This window comes from Pseudoliparis swirei, chromosome 12 (genome assembly GCF_029220125.1).
Source record: "Pseudoliparis swirei isolate HS2019 ecotype Mariana Trench chromosome 12, NWPU_hadal_v1, whole genome shotgun sequence".
Taxonomy (NCBI): Eukaryota; Metazoa; Chordata; class Actinopteri; order Perciformes; family Liparidae; genus Pseudoliparis; species Pseudoliparis swirei.
The window spans coordinates 18911844-18932964 of NC_079399.1; the positions used below are offsets into that span (position 1 = coordinate 18911844).

At 41.7% G+C, this 21121-nt stretch overlaps 1 protein-coding gene across 1 annotated transcript in view; it reads left to right on the forward strand.

Moving 5' to 3' along the window:
- lama4 (laminin, alpha 4) overlaps positions 1–19359 on the forward strand; it is a 42089-nt gene extending 22730 nt beyond the window's left edge. The window contains exons 12-40 of the mRNA XM_056427998.1: positions 203–367; positions 1950–2143; positions 4354–4470; positions 5028–5176; positions 6328–6469; positions 6558–6651; positions 6750–6866; positions 7732–7917; positions 8114–8253; positions 8632–8796; positions 10251–10396; positions 10795–10957; positions 11053–11186; positions 11443–11614; positions 11875–12006; positions 12102–12244; positions 13305–13434; positions 13712–13849; positions 13958–14091; positions 14387–14551; positions 15276–15429; positions 15541–15728; positions 15836–16025; positions 16131–16286; positions 16892–17051; positions 17872–17999; positions 18086–18179; positions 18539–18658; positions 18767–19359. Coding sequence (XP_056283973.1) covers positions 203–367; positions 1950–2143; positions 4354–4470; positions 5028–5176; positions 6328–6469; positions 6558–6651; positions 6750–6866; positions 7732–7917; positions 8114–8253; positions 8632–8796; positions 10251–10396; positions 10795–10957; positions 11053–11186; positions 11443–11614; positions 11875–12006; positions 12102–12244; positions 13305–13434; positions 13712–13849; positions 13958–14091; positions 14387–14551; positions 15276–15429; positions 15541–15728; positions 15836–16025; positions 16131–16286; positions 16892–17051; positions 17872–17999; positions 18086–18179; positions 18539–18658; positions 18767–18912 — 4262 coding nt within the window. The 3' untranslated portion in view covers positions 18913–19359. The remainder of the gene's footprint in view (positions 1–202; positions 368–1949; positions 2144–4353; positions 4471–5027; positions 5177–6327; positions 6470–6557; positions 6652–6749; positions 6867–7731; positions 7918–8113; positions 8254–8631; positions 8797–10250; positions 10397–10794; positions 10958–11052; positions 11187–11442; positions 11615–11874; positions 12007–12101; positions 12245–13304; positions 13435–13711; positions 13850–13957; positions 14092–14386; positions 14552–15275; positions 15430–15540; positions 15729–15835; positions 16026–16130; positions 16287–16891; positions 17052–17871; positions 18000–18085; positions 18180–18538; positions 18659–18766) is intronic.
- The last annotated feature ends 1762 nt before the right edge of the window (positions 19360–21121 follow it).

Consider the following 21121-nt stretch of genomic DNA (forward strand, 5'->3'; position numbering starts at 1 on the left):
GCAGATTTTACAAATTGGAGAAGCGAGTTTCTTTGTATTTTTTGCATTGAAAATACAGTTATTGAAAGGCTCAATGCCAACACTGTGGATTAAAGCAAAATATAGTTTGGACCATTTGACTTTTTAGTCTACACTTGCAATCTGTGTCACTTGTGTATTTAGGTTCCTAACTCATCTGTGTGTGTTAACGTATGTGCAACAGAGATGATCCATGAGTGGGAGCTGTACAGTGTTAAGCAGGATGTGGATCCAGAGCTGGCCAGAAGGAACACTGAGCAGGCCATGGGAATGGTGACCTGGATGAGGACACTGGATCTGTCCCCACGGGGGCCCATCGCCACCGACGAGTCGACTGAAGCCCATGACTGTGAGGAGATACGCAAACAATCACATGGCAGAAACAGCCTCAACACACTTGTTATTCAATCTGTTAGCAATGAGTCGCACTACAGAAATTGTATCCAAGCTAAACTGAGTGCATGTCAAAAGATGCTCACAGGTTTTTGAGGCAATACTTTAGCTTAGTGGCTCTTTCAATTCAATTCAATTCAATTTCAATTCAATTCAATTCAGTTTATTTGTATAGCCCAATTTCACAAATTACAAATTTGTCTCGGAGTGCTTTACAATCTGTACACATAGACATCCCTGCCCCAAAGCCTCCCATCGGATCAGGAAAAACTCCCAAATAACCCTTCAGGGGGAAAAAAGGGAAGAAACCTTCAGGAGAGCAACAGAGGAGGATCCCTCTCCAGGATGGACAGGTGCAATAGATGTAATGTGTACAGAAGGACATATTTAGAGTTAAAATACATTCAATGAATATGACAGAGTGTATGAATAGTTCGTAGTAGGCATATTCCACGATGGTGACCTCCACGATCCATCAGGCAGATGGAGGTAGAGAGGAGGAGTGGGCGGAGTCTCAACAGTGGGCGGAGTCTCAACAGGGCAGTGGCGTGGTCGGTAGCAGGAATTCCACGACCCAGACCTCGATGATCCATCAGGCAGATAGAATCTATGCCGTCTCATAGGGTCCGATGACCCCATGAGACGTGAAGTCAAAAGGACTCCGGGGAGAAAGCAGAGTTAGTAACGTGTGATGGAGAGATGAAAATTCATCCCAAAGGAGAGAAAAAAGAGGAGATAGGTGCTCAGTGCATCCTAAAACGTCCCCCGGCAGCTATAAGCCTATAGCAGCATATCAAGGGGCTGGACCTGGTGAACCTGATTCAGCCCTAACTATAAGCTCTGTCAAAGAGGAAAGTCTTAAGTCTACTCGGACTGAAATTGGAAGCTGGTTCCAAAAAAGAGGAGCTTGATAACTAAAGGCTCTTTCTGAATGCTAAGATAAGGGTGCTAATACGCTCAGTATTCTCAACAAAAAATAGAACAGGTTATAATTCCTATGATTACATCTTAGTTTAGCATGTTAGTTTACACATGGAAGGTCGGGACATATCCTTACCAATATTTATAAAAGGAGGTATTTTGACTTTAAGTCCAGGGGTTTATACATTCATTCAAATGTGAAGTATAGGTGCAACATGCACATTTAAAGAGGTTACTTCCACGAAGAAATTACACAAAAGGGAAGAGTGAATCATCACGCCTACCAGAGATAACATTAAAAGAGGAAAGTTGATCTCCAGGAGAATCAATATTTGATTGAAATATACAACGCCCGAAAGCCTTTCTGTATTATATTCCATTTTGTTTTTATATTTCAACTTTAATATTCAACTTGCTGCCTGTTTTTGGTATTTCCACCGAAAATTGGTGCATGAAAATTCCCCAGAATGCAGGAAATGAAGTGTTTGATAACCAAAGTTGTAACACAACCAATTAGCACGTAAAATAAATTCGAGTAGACCAAACTAGGAATACTAGTAGTTAGTAATACGTTATTCAAACGTATTCATGCCTCGGGTTTCCGATTATGTTTTCAGTGCTGAGGCGTATCCGTCAGTTGGAGAAGAAGCTGATGAGCACCGACGGCCGCCTCCCACCTGTCAGGGAGATCCTGTCCCGCTTCTCCGCCAAGCTGTCGGACGCTCAGGGCTTTCTGCAGAAAGCAGCCGGCACCGTCAAGGAGACGGAGGCCACGAACAGAGCCAGCATCCTCAAATTCCAGAGGAATGAGGTGATTTCCCATGACCACCCACTCCCCTCAGACTCCTGCTGAGAGCCTCTCTCATCGCTCTTCCAACACTCCCTCCTCTTTCTGCGTTTGTCAGTAAGGATGGATGCATTAGTAGACGGTCCTGCTCAAGAGCTCACAGTCCTTCCTCCCCCCGCTGTGAGGGAGTGTGCTGGCAAGAAATTTCTTCTGCAAGTGCCACCTGCTTTATCTTCCAATGTTACAAACAATGTTGAGTTTCACTCAATTACAACGAGAGAGAGAGAGAGAGAGAGAGAGAGAGAGAGACTGTTACATCAGGAGGAGGCCGGCACAGGGGGAGCGGCAATTCCGTTTTCTTTTTACATAAATTTTTCGCAATACAGTAAAATAATTACTGTACAGAGAAGATTGATCTCATTCCAAGTCGAGCCGGTGTTTGGTTAGTCTATTTTGGGCTACTGTAGAAACATGGCAGCCGGCTCCCTGAAGAAGACCTGCTCCCTTTGTAGATATAACCAAAAACCTGATTCTTGTTTTTATGTGATTATATACTAGAACACAGAGTTATGCTGCACAGTGTTCATTTAAATTCCAGCATCCCAGCCAGTTGTTTGGGGCTCAGCCCAAATCTATTGTTGGTTCAAGACCATTTGAATCAAGGATCCCCAACAAGTAAAGTGAATTTGTTCTTCATAATTGATGTAATACAGTTTATGAGGAGGCCAACAGCAGAACATTTACTCAATTATCTTTGGTTACCTTTGGGAAGAGCGTAGTAGTAGTAGAACAAATCCGCCAGGGTGGATATAGATAGCAATATTTCCACAGACCTGTGTTTTTATATTTTTGGTTGCACGAGTGTAATCAGGATTTGGAATCTCAATGATCAGGGTCCCTGCTGTAAACCAATGACGTGAATGGTGCACTAACCAAACACGGAGCCTCTGCTAACCCCGGGGATCCATCTAGCTTCAGCACAGACAGGTTTACACCAGCTGCAGCCACAGTGTGCACACTGCTGTGTCACCACCACAGGGCCAATCCAACGATCACACATTGTGCCATACACAGTCATGCAGTCATTTTAAAAGTGGAGTGTGGGTAATGGAATCTATTCTGCCAACAACCAGTTACAATTTGTATGAAACACCATCAAATATTTAGCACAATAAAAGCTATATCTGGCAGTTAAAGCTGGACATTTTTGGCATCATTACCTTTTTACCTTCGCAATGAAAATGCAGAAGGTTATGTTTTGATCGCCGTGTATTTATTTATTTATTTATTTATTTGTATGCGTGTTACTCGCACAACTCAAAAAGTAATAAACTGAATCGCATGAAATTTGGTGGGATGATTGGTTATTATCCGGGGACCATTTGATTAGATTTTGGGATCGATCAGGTTAAAGGTCAAGGTCATGAAAAGGTCAAAATCTTCTTTTTACCATAGCACGGTCAATTTGTATCCAATTGGCATGCAACTAATGCCAAAATGTTCATAAATCAATGCCCAATCTTGTGATATGCGAAGGTATGCACTCTACCGAGTGCCCATTCTAGTTTTAATTGTTTCCTGTACAGAGAGAGAGGGACAAGACATGCTGTATCGTGTGTGTCTTAACTAAGCGACACTAAACACGGTATCACAGTTTTTCCTCTGTCAATACCAATATGATGCCACAATGTGATCATAATACATCTTGTGAATTAATTAGTTATACAGGTAAAATGTTAGCCCACAATTTAACAGAATACAAACTTAAATTTAAAACTACAATCCAATAAATCTTAACGTCATTTTCCATTACTGGCAAACGTGTTTTGTGACAGATTACGGATGCAGTTTTCAGCACATGACTAACGTGTGCTGAAAATGGGCATGGGAACGTACTTTATAGGAGACTAGGCTGTTGTGTTGAATATGGAGCTAGAACCAGGAGCTGATTAGCCTAGCTTAGCATAAAGACTGGAAGCATGGGGATGACAAAGCCAATGGGACATAGATGGCTATTTTAAATTGCTGCCATTCTTCATGCTAAGCTAATCGCCTCTGAGTTCTCGCGTTTTTGCCTGAATGACAAACCGTTCCCTGGGCTATTCCAAGGCCTTAAAAATGTATTTCCAACGTAGAGATCCCCCTTCTCATTTAATATCAATCTCTCCTGTATCCTAGTTCTGGAGCTTGAATTGTGGCTCCATTTAATCATGTTTGTTTCTGTGTGTCCCCAGGCGAAGCAACAGAGGCTGACAGAGGACCACAACGATGTCAACGATACGCTGGGAATAGCCAGAGGCTCCATCTCTGAGACAGAGAGTACAGTGGCTGAGGTGGACGCCATGGTGCAGGTGAGGCCTGCATGACTGCGAGGACCTATAACTGTCAGGCGGGACCCATGTGGTTCTATAAGCAGGCGACAGTTGTTAGAATGGGATTCTCTGGTTCCCTGCTGTCCAATGATGCTCAGGTTTTCTTAAGGGCTCACTGAGTGTATGTGGGTGGTATGTTTCATAATCTAATAGACTGTGACTTAGGGCCGCAGTATCTCATTAATTCATGAAATGGATTCCTGAGACGGAGCCTGTGTCGTGATTAAATCTGGCCAATTTGATTTGGAAGCAATTTGTGGAGGCAAGAGATCGAATAAGCTGTGTTCTCAAACAGCTCTCCCTTTTACTCAAGTAGCTTTGGATTGAGTTACTCTGTGAATTACAATCATCCTGAGGTAACAACGTTAGCTTGACTCTGAGGTAAAAATATAAATCACTTTCTCAGGTAACCAAGAAAAGCAGAGATCGTTGGGGATTCTAAGAATGGGACATTAATGCAAAGCGATGGAACGCCCTCGCCTATAGTAAATGACATGTCTATGCGTCTGTGTGTTTGCACCTGTGCGTCTGCACAGAACGTGACCGAGTACCATGCGGCGATTGATGGCGCCAGCCAAAGGCTGATGGAGAAGACCGAGCGTCTCTCGCTGGCTGACAGAGATCTGGTGCAGAATGCCGATGATCACGCCGAAGAGCTGGAGAGACAGGCCAACGCTTTGGAAGAGTGAGCCAAACTTATCATTTACAAATAATCAAACCATGAAAAGCACAAGTCTGTCTCTCAAGACTTATCTGTCCTATCTGTGGCATTGAATAATGTAAGCCTTTGAACGTTACATTGATTCAAGCTCAGTTAAACTGGTCACTGTACTTTTTTAGAAAGCTGCACATGAGAATATTTTCAGACGCAAATTACTACACATTCCATGCAATATTTAGTATGGACACATTCAAAGTAAACGATGTGTGTTAATGGTAATGATGGAACATACTGTGCAACAACATACTGTTTGTGTTTCCATTGACATATTCCAATGTGCATTTTGAAGTATTGAATTAAAATAATGTATGGACATTTTATAAGATTGCCTTATATGCGCTAAAAAGTTCTCACACTTCAACTTTTGCTCTAAATGTGTTGTGGAAACAGCTTTGCCAAAATAAGGTCTTACCTAGGGATCATTTAATGTGTGACTGCTTGTCATCCTCTCCAGACAACATGATATATGGCCAATACTGGCTGAGAATAGTTCAAACTTGGACGAGTGTTGTTCAGTACCTGGTTCCAGGGTTTGGCAGTACGAGCAAATCCTTTGACCAAGTCATTTGAAATGATAATGTGATAATAGTGAGCAGTGCAGCTTTAATTTAATTACATTTCCATGAGCTGACTTGATGCTGTTATACACAAAATGTCAGGTTCTTGTGACGGGGTGAGGCTCAGGCGCAGAGTGACAGGCTGGACGCAATATAAATAACAAAAAAGCACTCTTTAATGAGGCAAAACAGTTTACAAAAAAAACAAGGTCCAAACGGGGCAGGCAGAGAATCCAGGTTCGGGGCAGGCAGGGTCAACAGGCAGAACCAGGAACACTGACAGGACGACGGGAAAAGGACACGGAACTAGAGGCGACAATCCGACAGCAGACAAAGGAAAGACTGACACAATATATAGGGGGTGGAAACAGGTGTACGACATCAGACAGTAACGAGACAAGAGTGGCTGAGGGCAGGTGCAGGGAATTAAACAATTAAGACAGAGAAGACACAGAGGAGACATAGGAGACACGGAACACAGGAGAAACAGAACAGGGTGTTACACAAAAGAGAAACACTCGGTCTAGACTGCAACATTCATCCCCCTGTCTCCACCAGGGATCTGAGAGAGACTGACGCCAATGGCTTTGTGCAGAAAGCCATCAGTGCCGCCAACGTCTACAACAACATCGTGAAATACATCGACGATGCCAACATCACCTCGCTCACCACCCACAACTTATCCCAACGAGCTGAAGACGTATGTTATATTGCAGAAATACACCATACACATCCACTGTAATACCTGTCAATTCTGCGGCTTTGTTTTCATGTGTTCTGCGTCACAGGCCACCACTGGGATCAATATGCAGCTCAGGCACCTGGTAACCCAGAGCGACAATGTTTTCAAGGAGTCTGTTTCATTACATTCAGAACAAAAAGGTATGAGGCTGTCACAGAATGATATATGTCACTTTTTTATTGTTAATGTGTTTACTATCCAAATCACCTTTGACTTTTACCGTATCTCCATGCAACAGAGGTTGAAGCTGAGGTGATTGACAAACTCAAATACATTGAGGAGACCAAAGAGACCATGGATAAAAACACCCAGAAACTTTCAGAACTAGTGGAAGATATCAGTGGAATTCATACAGGTAAGACAATACTTGGTTATTTAAATAGTTTAGCACAAACACTGGAGGTAGATGTAAACTGCAAGTATAGTTCCTGTTAGAAGTATCTTTCTTTGATTGAATTAAAGGGTTGTATCACCAACACGTTCTCCCTCCCTTCGGTCAGTGGCCCTAGGCTTCAAACTATGACGCTCTAGGTCCCCCACTAGAATCAGTTTTGAACACAGGGACAGAGTGTTGGTTTCCGCTTGTCACATCTTTTCAAAGTTTACTTTCAACCTTGGTTTACTTGGTTTTTAGGGTTGATGCACAACAAACTACTTGTTTAAACTTAGGAAAAGGGTTTGGGTTAAAATAAGTTTCTTAACTGGTTTTAGCTGACGATACAAAAAAAGGTAGAATTACAGAATGTCCAATATCAGACACGAACGGTCTCATGCGTGAAAGTAATGTGTTTGTTTGAGACAACTACCCTATCCTACCACCAGTGCTACGTGGCCTAACTCTATACTATATCAGTGTCTCTGAGTCTCTAATACTGACAGGGATGGATAGCTATTGGAGTTAGTTGAAATCCAGCTGGATGGTTGCCTAGTCGTGTCGGTATCCCTGGACGCCCAGGAGCACTGAGCATGCAGCGGTAATTGACGAGTTGCTCGTGAAGCGGGTTGGGTTCACCCAAATTGCACAAGAAAAAGATAAATGTTCTCATCCACATAGTCATAGATTTGGTGTTATTTGTCCAGGTTTTAAGATCTACCATTTGTCTTGAAATGTGTATTAATGACAGCAGGCCACCTTTCTTATAGGCCCATGAACAAAATAATGTCGACTTTGACATTGAATATCAGAATTTACTCTCTGTCACTTCCCGCCTCCATTCTAGACAGAACACCACAGCGACTGGAATTTTCCCTAAATGTGGCTGAGGGGACTCTCAACCGCTCAGCAGAGGTCCTTCAAACCATCGACCCCATCAGCACCAAGGTGGAGGTGTGGGCCAACAACATGAGAAACCAGGATTACTCTACAGCTGCATATGAAGAGGCCGTCCTGTCTGCTGGGGAAGCAGGTATCACTACTGTTGCAACACAAACATATATTGGATAATTTAGAGGTCCTTAGTAGGAAATTACCATTTAACATTGACTCTAAATTGTATTATCCCGGTTTGCAATTTCCTGTTTTGTTTTTTTCAATTTTCTTTTTTGTACACTTTACCCTGTTGATATTATCTTGTTTTTCTCTCATTCAATGCACTTTTTTAGTGGAAAACCTGAATGTACTCGTCCCCAAGCTGCTAAACAAGCTGAAGGTGGTCGAGAATAAGAAGCCTGTCAACAACGTGACCACCAACATCGTGAGGATCAGAGAGCTTATAGCTCAAGCCAGGAGTGTGGCCAAGAAAGTGAGTTCATCATTTGGAACATGCCTATAATATGGTCAATTTAGGACCAAGGGTGGAGTGCTATTTGTTTAAGTCAAAGAGAGCATTTTGATGGCTATGTTACCACTCTTCATAGGATAGTATATTTACATAAATGAATCAACTATAAGTGGTCACGTGATCAAATGTTGGACGGACTTCATGAATAGTTTCATCATGCGAATATTAAGCAGCAGTTAGCCAAACATCAGGCTAAATAGTATCAGAAGTTATCATCGATTTATTAGGTTTATATATGTTGGAGTTAATTTAAGTCAAGCCTTATGTTAAGTTGCACATAAAAAAAAGGTATTGGTATCGTAACTGAAAAAGTCATTCTGTTTTTTCTCTCTTTCCCAGGTCCAAGTGTCCATGAAATTCAACGGTCAATCCTCAGTGCAGGTTCATCCTCACAGCAACCTAGAAGACCTACAGACAGTGACATCCATCAGCCTGTTCATCAGGGTGGACCCTGACAAGGATCCCATAGAGGACCGTTTCATCTTATACTTGGGAGACAGAAATGTGAGGAATCCAGAAAAAACTTATATGGTTGCTTTGCCATTTAGGGTAATCAGTTACTAGAAAACAAATGCCTACCTGGATACCCTGTGGATACAGATGGGGGCCATTAAATCAAGTAAAAGCATTACATTTAGCTCCCAACTCTACACTCTAAGAAATAAACTAGAGCCAACAGGGTTCCTCGGCTTGTCCCTATAGGAGAACCCATGGGATTTCAAAGGTTCTACCTATAATTCGACATAAAGGGTTATACCTAAAACCATATGTGCAGGGTTTCACCCAGAACCATCTGTAGGTGGTTCTTCATAGAACACTTAAATAGTTTAACTGCTCAACCCAGAACCCTCTCTGGAGGTTTTGTCCAGGAGCTTTCTATCTTTAAATGGTGCTAACAAGAACCCACCTAGGGAGTTCTATAAAGTACCCTTATATCTATCATGGGCTTACCACCACCTGGTGGGTTCTACTATAAACCCTTTTATATTCCAGGGGTTTCAACTAGAACCCATGTTACCTCATGAGACTAAAGGGCAGACGATAATGTAGTACAGCGCAACCCACAACAATCGTGGTTCACAATCACAGTTATTTCAACAATCCTTGAAGAACTCTTTTTTAACAAAAAAGGTTCTTGAGATGAAAAAGGAACTCTCAATGGAATCTTTATTCTTACAAAGAAACACTTGAAAAACTATTTCTTCGAAAATATGAAAAAGTTCTGGTTAAAACCTCAGGCCTCAGGACGAGCCCTTTTTTAACATTTATTCCGAATGGTAAAAAGTGTGAACAATCACGAAGCTCGTCCGTATTATACTGTATGTGTAGATTTCTTCCTTACAACTGTTAGCAAGGAGGTTTTAGGCTGGGTAAGTGGCCCACATATGCAATTAAAACTTCCCAAACTTGAAGCTAGATTTTCAGGGTTCCAGGGCAGAGAGCTGCTTGTGGACATGAATAGTTTGTTGTGATCATGGAGGCAGGAATGAGAGGCTTTTAAAACGCACAGTTGCCCTTTCAAAAGGTCCCCAAGAGACGTTATAATAGTGCTTGTGTGTGCCTTCAAAGTTGTAGTTCATTTACATAAATACCATTAGCCCCTACCCACCGGGGCACAGTAACAGTGCAGCTACCCAATGTGGGGCCTCTCTGTTCTCTTTAACCACACCCTGCACCGGCACCCTGGTGATTTCACCGCCACTGTTATCTATGCAGTCGTGTTTGTCTAGAGCTTTTCATTGTAGAATAATGAGTTCAGCACAAGCTCGATAGGTCTCAAATGAAGAATGTTTCTGTTTATCAAACCATCATATTTCAAAGTTGAATTACATAAAATATGATCATTTTCCTTACACAGCACTGGTGAGCTGTTGTCAAATTATTAAACAAAGCCCATGATGGGAAAATTAACATGGTATGAACTTACCCTGGGGTTTTTCTGCTTGTTTTGCTCAAAGGGTAGGAAAGACTACATGGGACTGGCTATCAAGAATGACAACCTGGTGTTTATGTACAATCTCGGAGGTGAAGATGTTGAGATCCCATTGAGCTCAAAGCCTGTCAGCCAGTGGCCCGCGGTCTTCAACTTCATCAAAGTGGAGAGGTATTATTAATGAAAGTGTTCATACTTTATACATGAATCTCTCCAACAAACAGATTTGTCCTAGTAACACATACGTACATGTGATTTAATAGAAGTTGTCACAGGAACACATTTACAAGACCAGTTTTTATTTGAAGGAATCGGTCATTTCAATATGCATCAACAAAACATTGCGGCGTTTGTATGTTCAGCACTTCTGTTCTGGAAACTGCTCAGAAACCCTTCTTTTTGTAAATATATCTTGAAGAGCCATACTGCACTAAGATGCACAAGGCCTCCCGTTTGTGGTTGTTGTCAAGTGTCATGAGGCTGTGATTATCCCAGAGGTCAATATGTCAGCAAGTTATGGCTGTTAAAATGACTGAGTACTCATGCTCCTTTGTGCACTTTGCTTGCAGGCTTGGCAGACATGGAAAAGTCTTCCTGACCATACCCAGCCAGAGCTTCACCGACGAGCAGAAGTTCATCCAGAAAGGTGAAGCTCCAGGCACAGAGTCGCTGTTTGACATCGACCCCAAGGATATAGTGTTCTTTGTTGGTGGCGTCCCAGCAGATGTCAGGGTAAGGCCTATTTCAAGCATTTCATCGTACACAGAAATCATTGATGTTTTTTTCTTAAATGATGACATGTATTTGTTTTATTTTTAATTAACCAGCTTCCACCTCCTCTGAGTCTCGCTCCTTTTGTGGGCTGCATCGAGTTGGGTTCGCTAAACAATGATGTCATCAGTCTATACAATTTTAAAGAGACTCACAAAATTGATGCCATTACATCAGCACCATGCCCCAGGTACAGTACACATTTGCTTGAAATTTGATATCCATCAAATTAACAAAAACAATTGGCATTCAGTAAACCTGCCAATTTATGGGGCTCCAAAGGAGTTGCCCATCTGTTTCCTATTTGTTAATGCAGCCCTCTCAATTGATAAATTTGTTTCGTGCTGAATTACAAATAACATATCCTAACAAGATGTTGGCACATGATGCATTCTGAATACATCACACAGACTGTTTGTAAATACCATTTCTCCTTCTGCTCTCAGGTACAAGTTGGCATTTTCCCAGAGTCGCATTGCCAGCTACCTGTTTGATGGAACGGGCTACGCACTCATCAATAATATTGAGAGGAGGGGCAGATTTGGTGTTGTCACAAGATTTGATATTGCAGTGCGAACTGTCGCAAACAATGGTGTCCTTCTCCTCATGGTCAATGGGGTAAGTCTAAAGACCTTTCAAATGTGCTTCTATCTTTAACCTCTTCAGTGCACAGTGTAAATGTTGTTATCAAAGATAATATTTTGATAGCCAAATACATAAGCTGGCAGAGGATGACACAGTCGTCCATTTAGCCTGCAGCGTGAGCTTCTGCACACTGACAAATACCTTGTGTTGTAAAAACATAGTTAGTTTTCATTGTTCACTGTAACTTAAATGTCACAGGCAAATACTAATGTATTTTAACGTCTTCTTTTCAGGATAATTTCTTCCTTTTAGAGTTAAAGAATGGCTACCTGCGCCTAATGTACAACTTTGGCTTCAGCAAAGGGCCACAACTTATTGAGAATAACACACCAAAGTTGCAAATAAATGATGCGCGATACCATGAGGTAGACTCCCACTTCTCATTAGACAATTTCAATTTCATCTTGAGCTTGTGAATAATTTATGTGTTGATTTTTGTCGTGCTGGGCCATTTGCATAGGTGTCAGTGATCTACCATCAGTCAAAGAAGGTTATCCTACTGGTGGACAAGAGCCACATTAAATCATTAGAGAATCCCAAAACCACGCTGCCGTTCTCCGATATCTACATCGGAGGGGCCCCCTCGAGCGTTCTTAAATCCAGGTAAGTCAAATATACTTGCAACCAAACATATTGCTCTCAGCAGGAAATGTGTGGTCTTGTGTATCGACCAAAACATTCAACAGCTGAACTGGGCATCACCCTTTGGAAGCCTCAAGTGGCAGCTGAGAGCAACTTCCAACTTCTCTGAATGTGACAGTTGCTCACAGCTGTCAAAACTGCAATTAACTGAGTCGGAACCAGCTGTAAACACAGTTTGCTAACATTTCTTACTTAATTTACATAATTACATATCATTTACACATCCAGCAGACACAGAGCAGTCCGTAAACTATCTCTGTGGCTCTGCTGAAGCTTCGAGGTAGCTTTGCATCAGAGGTATAGATAAGTCAAGAGCATTCAGGTTTTAAGCAAAAGGCAACCTCCAGGTGCTGAGAAATTAATCCAACGTGGTAGGGCCAAAAGCTTCAGTTTCTCAAATGGACACTTTAGGCTTGCTTCGAAAGTGATTCAATCCACCCAGACCCACAGTTTTTATCTAGAACATGACTGTATGAGGGTGAAATGTTATATAATTAACCTGTTTCAATTGTATCAAGACTTAAAGTTATGCATGTATGTAGCCTATGTATGTATGTATGAGCATGGCCACTTTGAGTGACAGGCCACTAACATGGTGTCGCTAACGCGCTGTTGTTTTTCCGTGAGGCACATTTCGTTTTGCCTGTTTTTCAACACAAATTAGCATGGTGTCATCGCTAACATGAAATAAAAGGGAAGTTAACAGTCGACAGCTGGCCAGCAAGACGGCTCCAAATGACTGGGCAGTGTCTGCTGGAGGTGAAAAGGCAACTGTTTGCCAACATGTCAGCTATAACAACCTTAAAGGCCAATTATTATCCGGTGTCTTTTTTTTGTCTTTCAAAAAGTATTACGACAGCTTGAAAAATGAAGACTAGATATCACTTCAAAGAGATTTCCTTGTAACTATATCTAAATTTAGAGAGGATAGCTGACGATGCAATTTGCCAGCACAAGAAAGTTTTGGGACTTTCATTAATTTGATATTTAATTTGCTGGCTTGCTTTTTTTATCGACACAGGCCTGAGCTGTCTGCCGTCGTAGGCCTGAAAGGCTGCGTGAAAGGTTTCCAGTTCCAGAAAAAAGACTTCAATCTGCTGGAGGAGCCCGGCACCATTGGCATCAGCAGCGGCTGCCCTGAGGAGTCCTTTGTAAGTGCTCCCTCCACCACACACTGTCAGTGATAATGCACTGCATGCATCCCCCTGGGACCAAAACACTGATGACGAGAGTAGTCCAACAATCAGTAAAACAAACATTTCCACACACACTTTCAGTCTCCATTGACATAAACTATTCTGTAGTTATTGGTAAACAGCGTTCCCGTGATTTAAACTCTTCTCCCATTGGGGCATTAATGAACTGTAAGCTGAACTCAGAGTGAAAGGTAACGGGTGATGAAAGTGCGATGTGTTCTTCTTGTGACAGATGTCCCGGAAAGCCTATTTCACCGGAGAGAGTTACCTGGGGTCCACCGCAAAGATTTCACCTTTCGACAAGTTTGAGGGAGGACTCAACTTTAGAACGCTGCAGCCTGCTGGACTCCTGTTCTATCTCAGTGAAGGGGTATACGAAAATTTAGGATTTGGGAGGATTTTTACCTTGGATGTTGATGTAATATTTTGTCATTGTGCTGCTATGTGATAGCTATTAACTTACTTTCTCCTGCTTCAGCCTGATGAGTTCAGTATCTCTCTGGAGAATGGAGCCGTGGTGATGAACTCAAGAGGCACACGTGTTAAATCGCACAAGAAACAATACAATGACGGAAGAACACACTTCTTAGTGGCCTCAGTAAACAATCAGAAGTAAGAGTTCAACTTTGTGTCCTGCCGACAGCTGCCTTTTTGTGCACAAGTGTGTTGGGTTTTAAATTTAATCGTCGCTACATCCCGTCTCCTCTCCACTGTATGACATTCAACATCAATTTAGATGCATGGAGGGTGTTATACTCTTCTTGGAGCCTCCATGTTAGAAAGTTAGTATGAGAGGAATTTTATTTAGTTCTGGTATGTTTAAATTTGGTTTATTTGGCCAATACTATAGCAATATAACAATAAATGTCACCATTAACTGACTGCCTGGTTGAACTGTTCACCTTAGGTATTCACTATTGGTGGACGACAAAGACAAACAGGAAAAGAAACGTCCGTCATCTGCCGCAAGATCCTCATCAGGTTCTGCTGTGAAGACCTTCTACTACGGAGGGTCGCCGAGCAGCAGCTTTAAGAACTTCACAGGGTGCATCAGCTATGCCTACATCAACAGGTAGATCCCTACTGAACCGTCACTACAGCCTGAAGTAAGACGGGATGCAACGGATTTATCTTACAGGTTACCCTCCCCTACTTTCTAATCAGGGATTTGGCTAAAAGGGTTCCTCCTGCAGGGTTGAGGTTCTACCCACAACCATTTGCCTCTGAATAAACCTGTTTTGTGAAAAAGAGCATCACGGGTTCTTTGTAAAACTAAAGGTTCCATTAAGAACCCTTTTCATCCAAAGAATCTTTTTTGGAAGAAAGAGTTCATTTAGGATTATTGAAAGCATGGATGTTTCAGTCCTTTCAGTCCACACACACACAAAAACTGTGATTGTGTGTTTGGACTGTACCAAATCAGCCCAGGCCCTTTAGGAACCTCATGTAAAGTGTGTTCAAGATGAAACGCTTGGAATATGAAAGGATTCTCGGTAGAAACCCTTGGTTGGGTACTTGTTAGTTCCCTCAGAAGGTAGAAGTATTAAGAGGATTTACAGATGGGAAGAAGTCGAAGAACCCTATATGGTCCTAGGTAGCACCTTTGTTGTTTATTGTAAGATGGTTGCTGTTTAGTGTCGGACCTTTACCCTCTCTCCCTCTATGAGATGAAAAGACTCACAAATTAGGCTGTGAGCAGAGTAGTTTAAGGACATAGTGTTTATTTCTATGGAGACATACTAGTGTGTTCAGAGCTCTCTTAAATGTTTAGCACTCTTCCTCCTGTATTTCTGTAGACAGGACCGGGACATTGAGCCAGAGGACTTCCAGCGATATACAGAGAAAGTCCAGACGTCCCTGCAGGACTGTCCACTTCAGCGGCCCCCTGCTGCTCTATTGTCAAGGCACAGGGAACCCTCTTCTAGATCCAAACAGGTCCAATCACACAAGGTAAAGAGAAGAGTGATGCAAAAATGGCTTTTGGGGGGGGGGGGGGGGGGGGGATCTTAATGTAGTTGCTATGATCTGCATCTTCCTGACATTTAATAAATACTCCCATAGGTTAGCAGGGAGGAGACCAGCCTCCCTGTTGGCCTGATGGAACTGAAGAGTGATGAGTCATCAGAGCTAAAGGTCGAGCCCTGCTACCTCTCCTCAAGTCCCAGAGCGGCCCGCCAAGCCTTCCACTATGGCGGCGTCGCTAACAGCAGGCAGCACTACACAGACCTCCCAGACTCCCTCGCTGAGAGGTACATCACACAAAGGACTCTTGACAAGTAACCTCAAGGTCAAGTGTGTTGGAAAGTGTGCTGTTTTTTGCCTGCACGCACGACTTAATGCGCCCACCTCCTTCCAGGTCCCACTTCTCCTTGTCCCTGAAGACCCACTCGTCCTTTGGCCTCATCTTTTATGTATCGGATGTCCAAGAGGACAACTTCATGGCTCTTTTCCTGGCCCACGGGAAGCTTGTATACACCTTCAACGTAGCCGACCAAAGAGTCAAAATCAGGAGCGAGGAGAAGTTCAACGACGGCGCGTGGCACAATGTAAGTTCACAAACGTATTCCATCTGTCAATGTTGTGTGGATGCACGTTCAGTTACACGTGAACAATTTCTACAGTGACGATTTATTTCTCTTCTCCTGCTGAAGGTTGTTTTTATCCGTGATGGGAGGATGGGGCGGTTAATAATTGATGGTCTCACGGTGTTGGAAGACAGAGCTCAGGGAGGTAACATCTCCTGGCACGTCAACAGTCCCCTCTACGTCGGAGGAGTACCTCCTGAGAAGGCCCAAAAGAATATTCAGGTATGGATTCAAGTTTATCAAATAAGACATACACAGCATGGGGGTCATTTGAAATGGAAAAAAGTCAACATACAAGGGGAAAAAAGATGGATTTTCTTTCATTTTGCATTTCGAGAACAAAGTCAAAATTCTACTTTATTACGACATTTTGACTTTTTTTATTCTTAGCATTTCGACTTAATTTTCCACATTAGTCTCGAAAATGGTATTTCTACTTTGTTCTCGAAATGTCAACTTTATTCTCAGTATTATAATTCAACTTTATTGTCAACAATTCAACTTTATGTTAACAATGTATAACAAATAATCTCTCTCTGATATAATTTCTTTTGTTCGATGAATTTTAAAAAGGTCTGGCACTAATACAAGTAATCTGACTTTATTGAAATAATAAAAAAATAATCCTAATTTTACCCGGTTAAGCCTGGTCAAAATGCCCTTGTCATTTGGTCTTTAAAACCCTTAGCAATGCTATCTTTTATTGATTAAGAATTCTAACTTTTTCTTTGTTAGAGGAATTGAAATTTATTTTTTTTCTTCTAAATTGGTCTTCATAAGAATAACCCAATAATATTGCTCTAACCTTCTGATGTGTGTTTCTTCAGAAGAACTCTGCTTACAGCTTCACCGGCTGCCTGAAGAACCTTCAGCTTGACGGGCAGTGGCTGTCCTCCGTGGCGGAGAACTTCGGTGTCACCCCGTGCTTCGATGGACTCCACGAGGCGGGAACATACTTCTCAGAGGAAGGAGGATATGTCGTGCTGGGTATACATTTCCACTAGTTTGTTTATGGGAGACAAAAAGGAATGCTATGCTTTGGTTGAATGCAAAGATTGCAGTGTTGATTCTGTGCAATCTTTCTCCCCATAAGTCATATTGGGCAACTGTTTGCGAAATTGAACATCTGTTACGTTACACAGATCATTAGGTTCCCTTTTGGAAAAAATCTCCCAGACACTCGCTGGTCTCTCATTATCTCCATGTGCATTAGATTAGATTAGATTAGATTTTACTTCATTTATCGCCAGGGGGAAATTTCTTGTTGCAGCAGCAAAACATTTTTACAAATATACAATACTATAAAATATCAGGAAATTGTTACAAATATACAATACAATAAAATTAAAATTAAAAAGCGGGACATTTTTACAAATATACAATACAATAAAATGTAATATCAACACATATTACATTGAAGAATTTAAATAATAAAGGAAATTAAAATATAATTAAATAACATTTTAATTAAAGTGTAAAAAATTTAAGTGTATCCAGTGTCTCTAAAATAGGAGATTTATTATAAAGTCTAAATGGAGAGGTGATGATTGGTGGTCAGGGGGAACATGATACACTCAATGCAACTGCTGAGAGGGGAGAGTAGATGGAAGAAGGGATGGGGGGTGGGGGGGTTAGGAAGGCCTCAAGGAACTTGGGAACCGAGCTTCAGCTGGTGAACGAGCGGAGTCATTTCACACGTGGATGCACCGCAGAGAAACGCGGCTGATTAAAGTGGCAAAGAGGTGATGCCCAGAGCAGGATGAGGAACCCACAGCTCACTCCATCTCACTCTGCTTCTCTGACTCAGATGAGACATTCGACCTGGGGCTCAGGTTTGAGCTGGTGATGGAGGTGCGGCCCCGTGTAGCATCGGGTGTGCTGCTGAATGTGCGCACAGCGGAGGGCTACTTCACCATGTACATCTATCAAGGGGCAGTAAGTCATTGGCACAGACGGGAAGAAGAACAACAACCGCATCAGGGTTGGATGGTGTTGATCAAACCGTTTCCGTGTGCTTCCAGGTGGTGGTGGTTGTGAACGATGGATCTCATGAGTTCTTCACGAAGGTGTCACCGAGACTGGGTCTGTGTGCCGGCAACTGGCACAGGATCACTGGTGAGAAATCATTCATTAAAACAACAGTTGGTAACTTTGATAGACAAAGAAAAATAGTATCAGAAAACATTTTGACACATTTGTATAGTATGTTTTTATTATTATTATTATTATGACATTTCTTTACATTTACCGAAGTAAACTTTTAAATACAACAATTTAACTTGGAACTGAAAATGTGTACAGTGTAGTTGTTGGTACTTTTCTTCAGTAACTTATCTGAATACATTAAATACTATTAAAAATGCTAAAGACTCAATAGTTAGAGAGTGATTTGGTTTCATTATAACAACTTTTGTAAAGCTTGTTTGGATTTGTTTTTTGTTCAATCGATGCACTCCATCCTTGCTTGACCTTAGTGATCCGGGATGCCAACGTTGTCCAGCTGGATGTGGATTCTGAGGTCAACCATGTGGTGGGTCCGCTGGACCCCGGCTCCACAGACACCAAGAAGCCAGTGTTCGTTGGCGGAGCTCCAGGTGAACCCAGGAAAACAATTCAGATTTCCATCCAGTCATATTCATCTATATCATCCCATCATCTCTCTAATCATTTGACACGCTCTTCCTCCTTTCCCCATCTCTCAGATCTTTTCCTCCCAGAGAGCATCGCCACCAGGAAGCCCTACGTGGGCTGCGTGAGGAACCTGACCATCAATAACAGCCGAGTGAGCTTCAACAAAGCCGTTCTGGTCAGTGGGGCGGTCAGCGTTGGAACCTGTCCCGCAGCGTAACCCTACCTTCCTTCCGTCCACGCCATCCCCATCCCCAATACAGCACTGACCAAATACGTGACAAGACGCTCTTCATGTCCAACATAACCGATAAGAGAATTAGCGTCACTGCGCGTCCTTATTTCTCTCTTCTACTGTAATTCACATTTTGTTCATTTATTTTTGTATGTTTTTGTTTTGTTTTGTTTGCGTGACAATGTCTCATGTAAAGAATACAACCAAATTGTCCAAGATTTGAAAATAACCAGAAAAGATTTATAAGACGAAAAATGTCATGCTCACAACCATCCTGAGCAACAGACAGAGTATGCATGATTTAGACTTTTGATGTTAATGCATTTTATGTTCCGCCACCTTATACTCACAATGACACTTTCTTTTTTGTAAAAGCTCATCTTTCTTTTTGTACAGTTTTATTTCTAATGAATAAAACATATTTTACATCCATGTCATGGTTTTGATTGCGTGGTTGCTAAAACAGAGGATGTTTCATGACGTTTTCATGGCTTTTTTGTTGGTTCAGAATCTTTTTTATGTAGGTCTGTTTATGTGCAGCAGTCACTCTTTTTATCTCAAATATGTTTATTATTATGCCAATAGCTCATTGAAGGTGCTGCTTCCCCTTGTTTTACAATTAACTGAGGCAGAAAACAAGGCTGCCCATTTCTCAATCTCTTATCAGCAGAAATACCCTCAATTCTTCGAAAAGAAATTCAGATATTGAACCTTTCAGAGACTGAACTTGGGTGAAAAAAACGGTGAATTATTAGTAATGCACGACTGCCACCGTGTGGCAGTAAGTGATATTCCCATTATATGATATATTAGATGGAAAGTCTTTCAAGGTGCATTCATCCAGCTCATTCTCTTTCCAAATATAACATAGGCCATCAACAAGTTAAACTGTGAAATTTAAAAAAGAAAACCTTATTCTATAAAGAAAGCTACCATGGCAGAAGTCTAGGAAGGTGATGGTCTGCAGACTTTGACTAAATGGAACCCTTAAAGACCGAATATTAAAATGTTTTGGAAATAACAACAGCTTCCAAGTTGTTATTTTTTAAAGACGAGTGGGACTGATTTTTTTCTAAGTTGTGACTTTTTGGGTTCAGAAATGACCGCAACATCTTAACTTTTTAAGAATTCTGTGGCCAATGAAATTGTATTTCCAGTGCAAGCGTAAACAGAATATTTAGGTTATTAGAAGCATACTTATTTCTCGTATGGTCCCATACGACGGCATAGATCCTATCTGCCTGATGGATCGTCTGGGTCGTGGAATTCCTGCTCATGACTACGCCACTGTCCTGTTGAGACTCCGCCCACTCCTCCTCCCCACCGCCATCTGCCTGATGGATCGTGGAGGTCTCCATCGTGGAATATGCCTACTATGAACTATTCATACACTCTGTCATATTCATTGAATGTATTTTAACTCTAAATCTGTCCTTCTGTACACATTACATCTATTGCATCTGTCCATCCTGGAGAGGGATCCTCCTCTGTTGCTCTCCTGCAGGTTTCTTCCCTTTTTTTTCCCCCCTGAAGGGTTATTTGGGAGTTTTTCCTGGTCCGATGTGAGGTTTTGGGGCAGGGATGTCTATGTGTACAGATTGTAAAGCACTCCGAGACAAATTTGTAATTTGTGAAATTGGGCTATACAAATAAACTGAATTGAATTGAATATCTCATATCCCCCTGCAATCTCCCCTCACTGATGACTGAAGGACATGATTTCTCAACTAAGATTTCTCCAAAGTGATCAGTAGTCTCTTTGCAAGTGTTTTATTCCTCATGCATTTTTTTTAATGTCTAAATATAAATACTTTCTGGTGCATGATTGGCTAGAATCAAAATGCTTTTGTTCTCTCCTGTTTTACCATAAATTATTTGGAATCATAGTGGAGGACAGGATCACATTTTTTTAGGTATTTAGTTCATCCATAAATGAAAATGTATGAAGTATGTGAAAAATAAAGCAGCACAACTATTGTGTGCTGTTGTAGAGGCTCAATTAATATGTTATAATACGTATTCAATATTTAAATGTGCATGAGCCAAAGAGATGAGTAACTGTTAAGTGATGAATTAATATTAATTGCAAGCCACAATTTACGCTCAGCATCGCTCAATACGCCGTTTCCATGGTAACACAAAACGTCATCAGCCATCGACCAAACACAAGTGGAGGCGCGAGCCACGGAGCGTT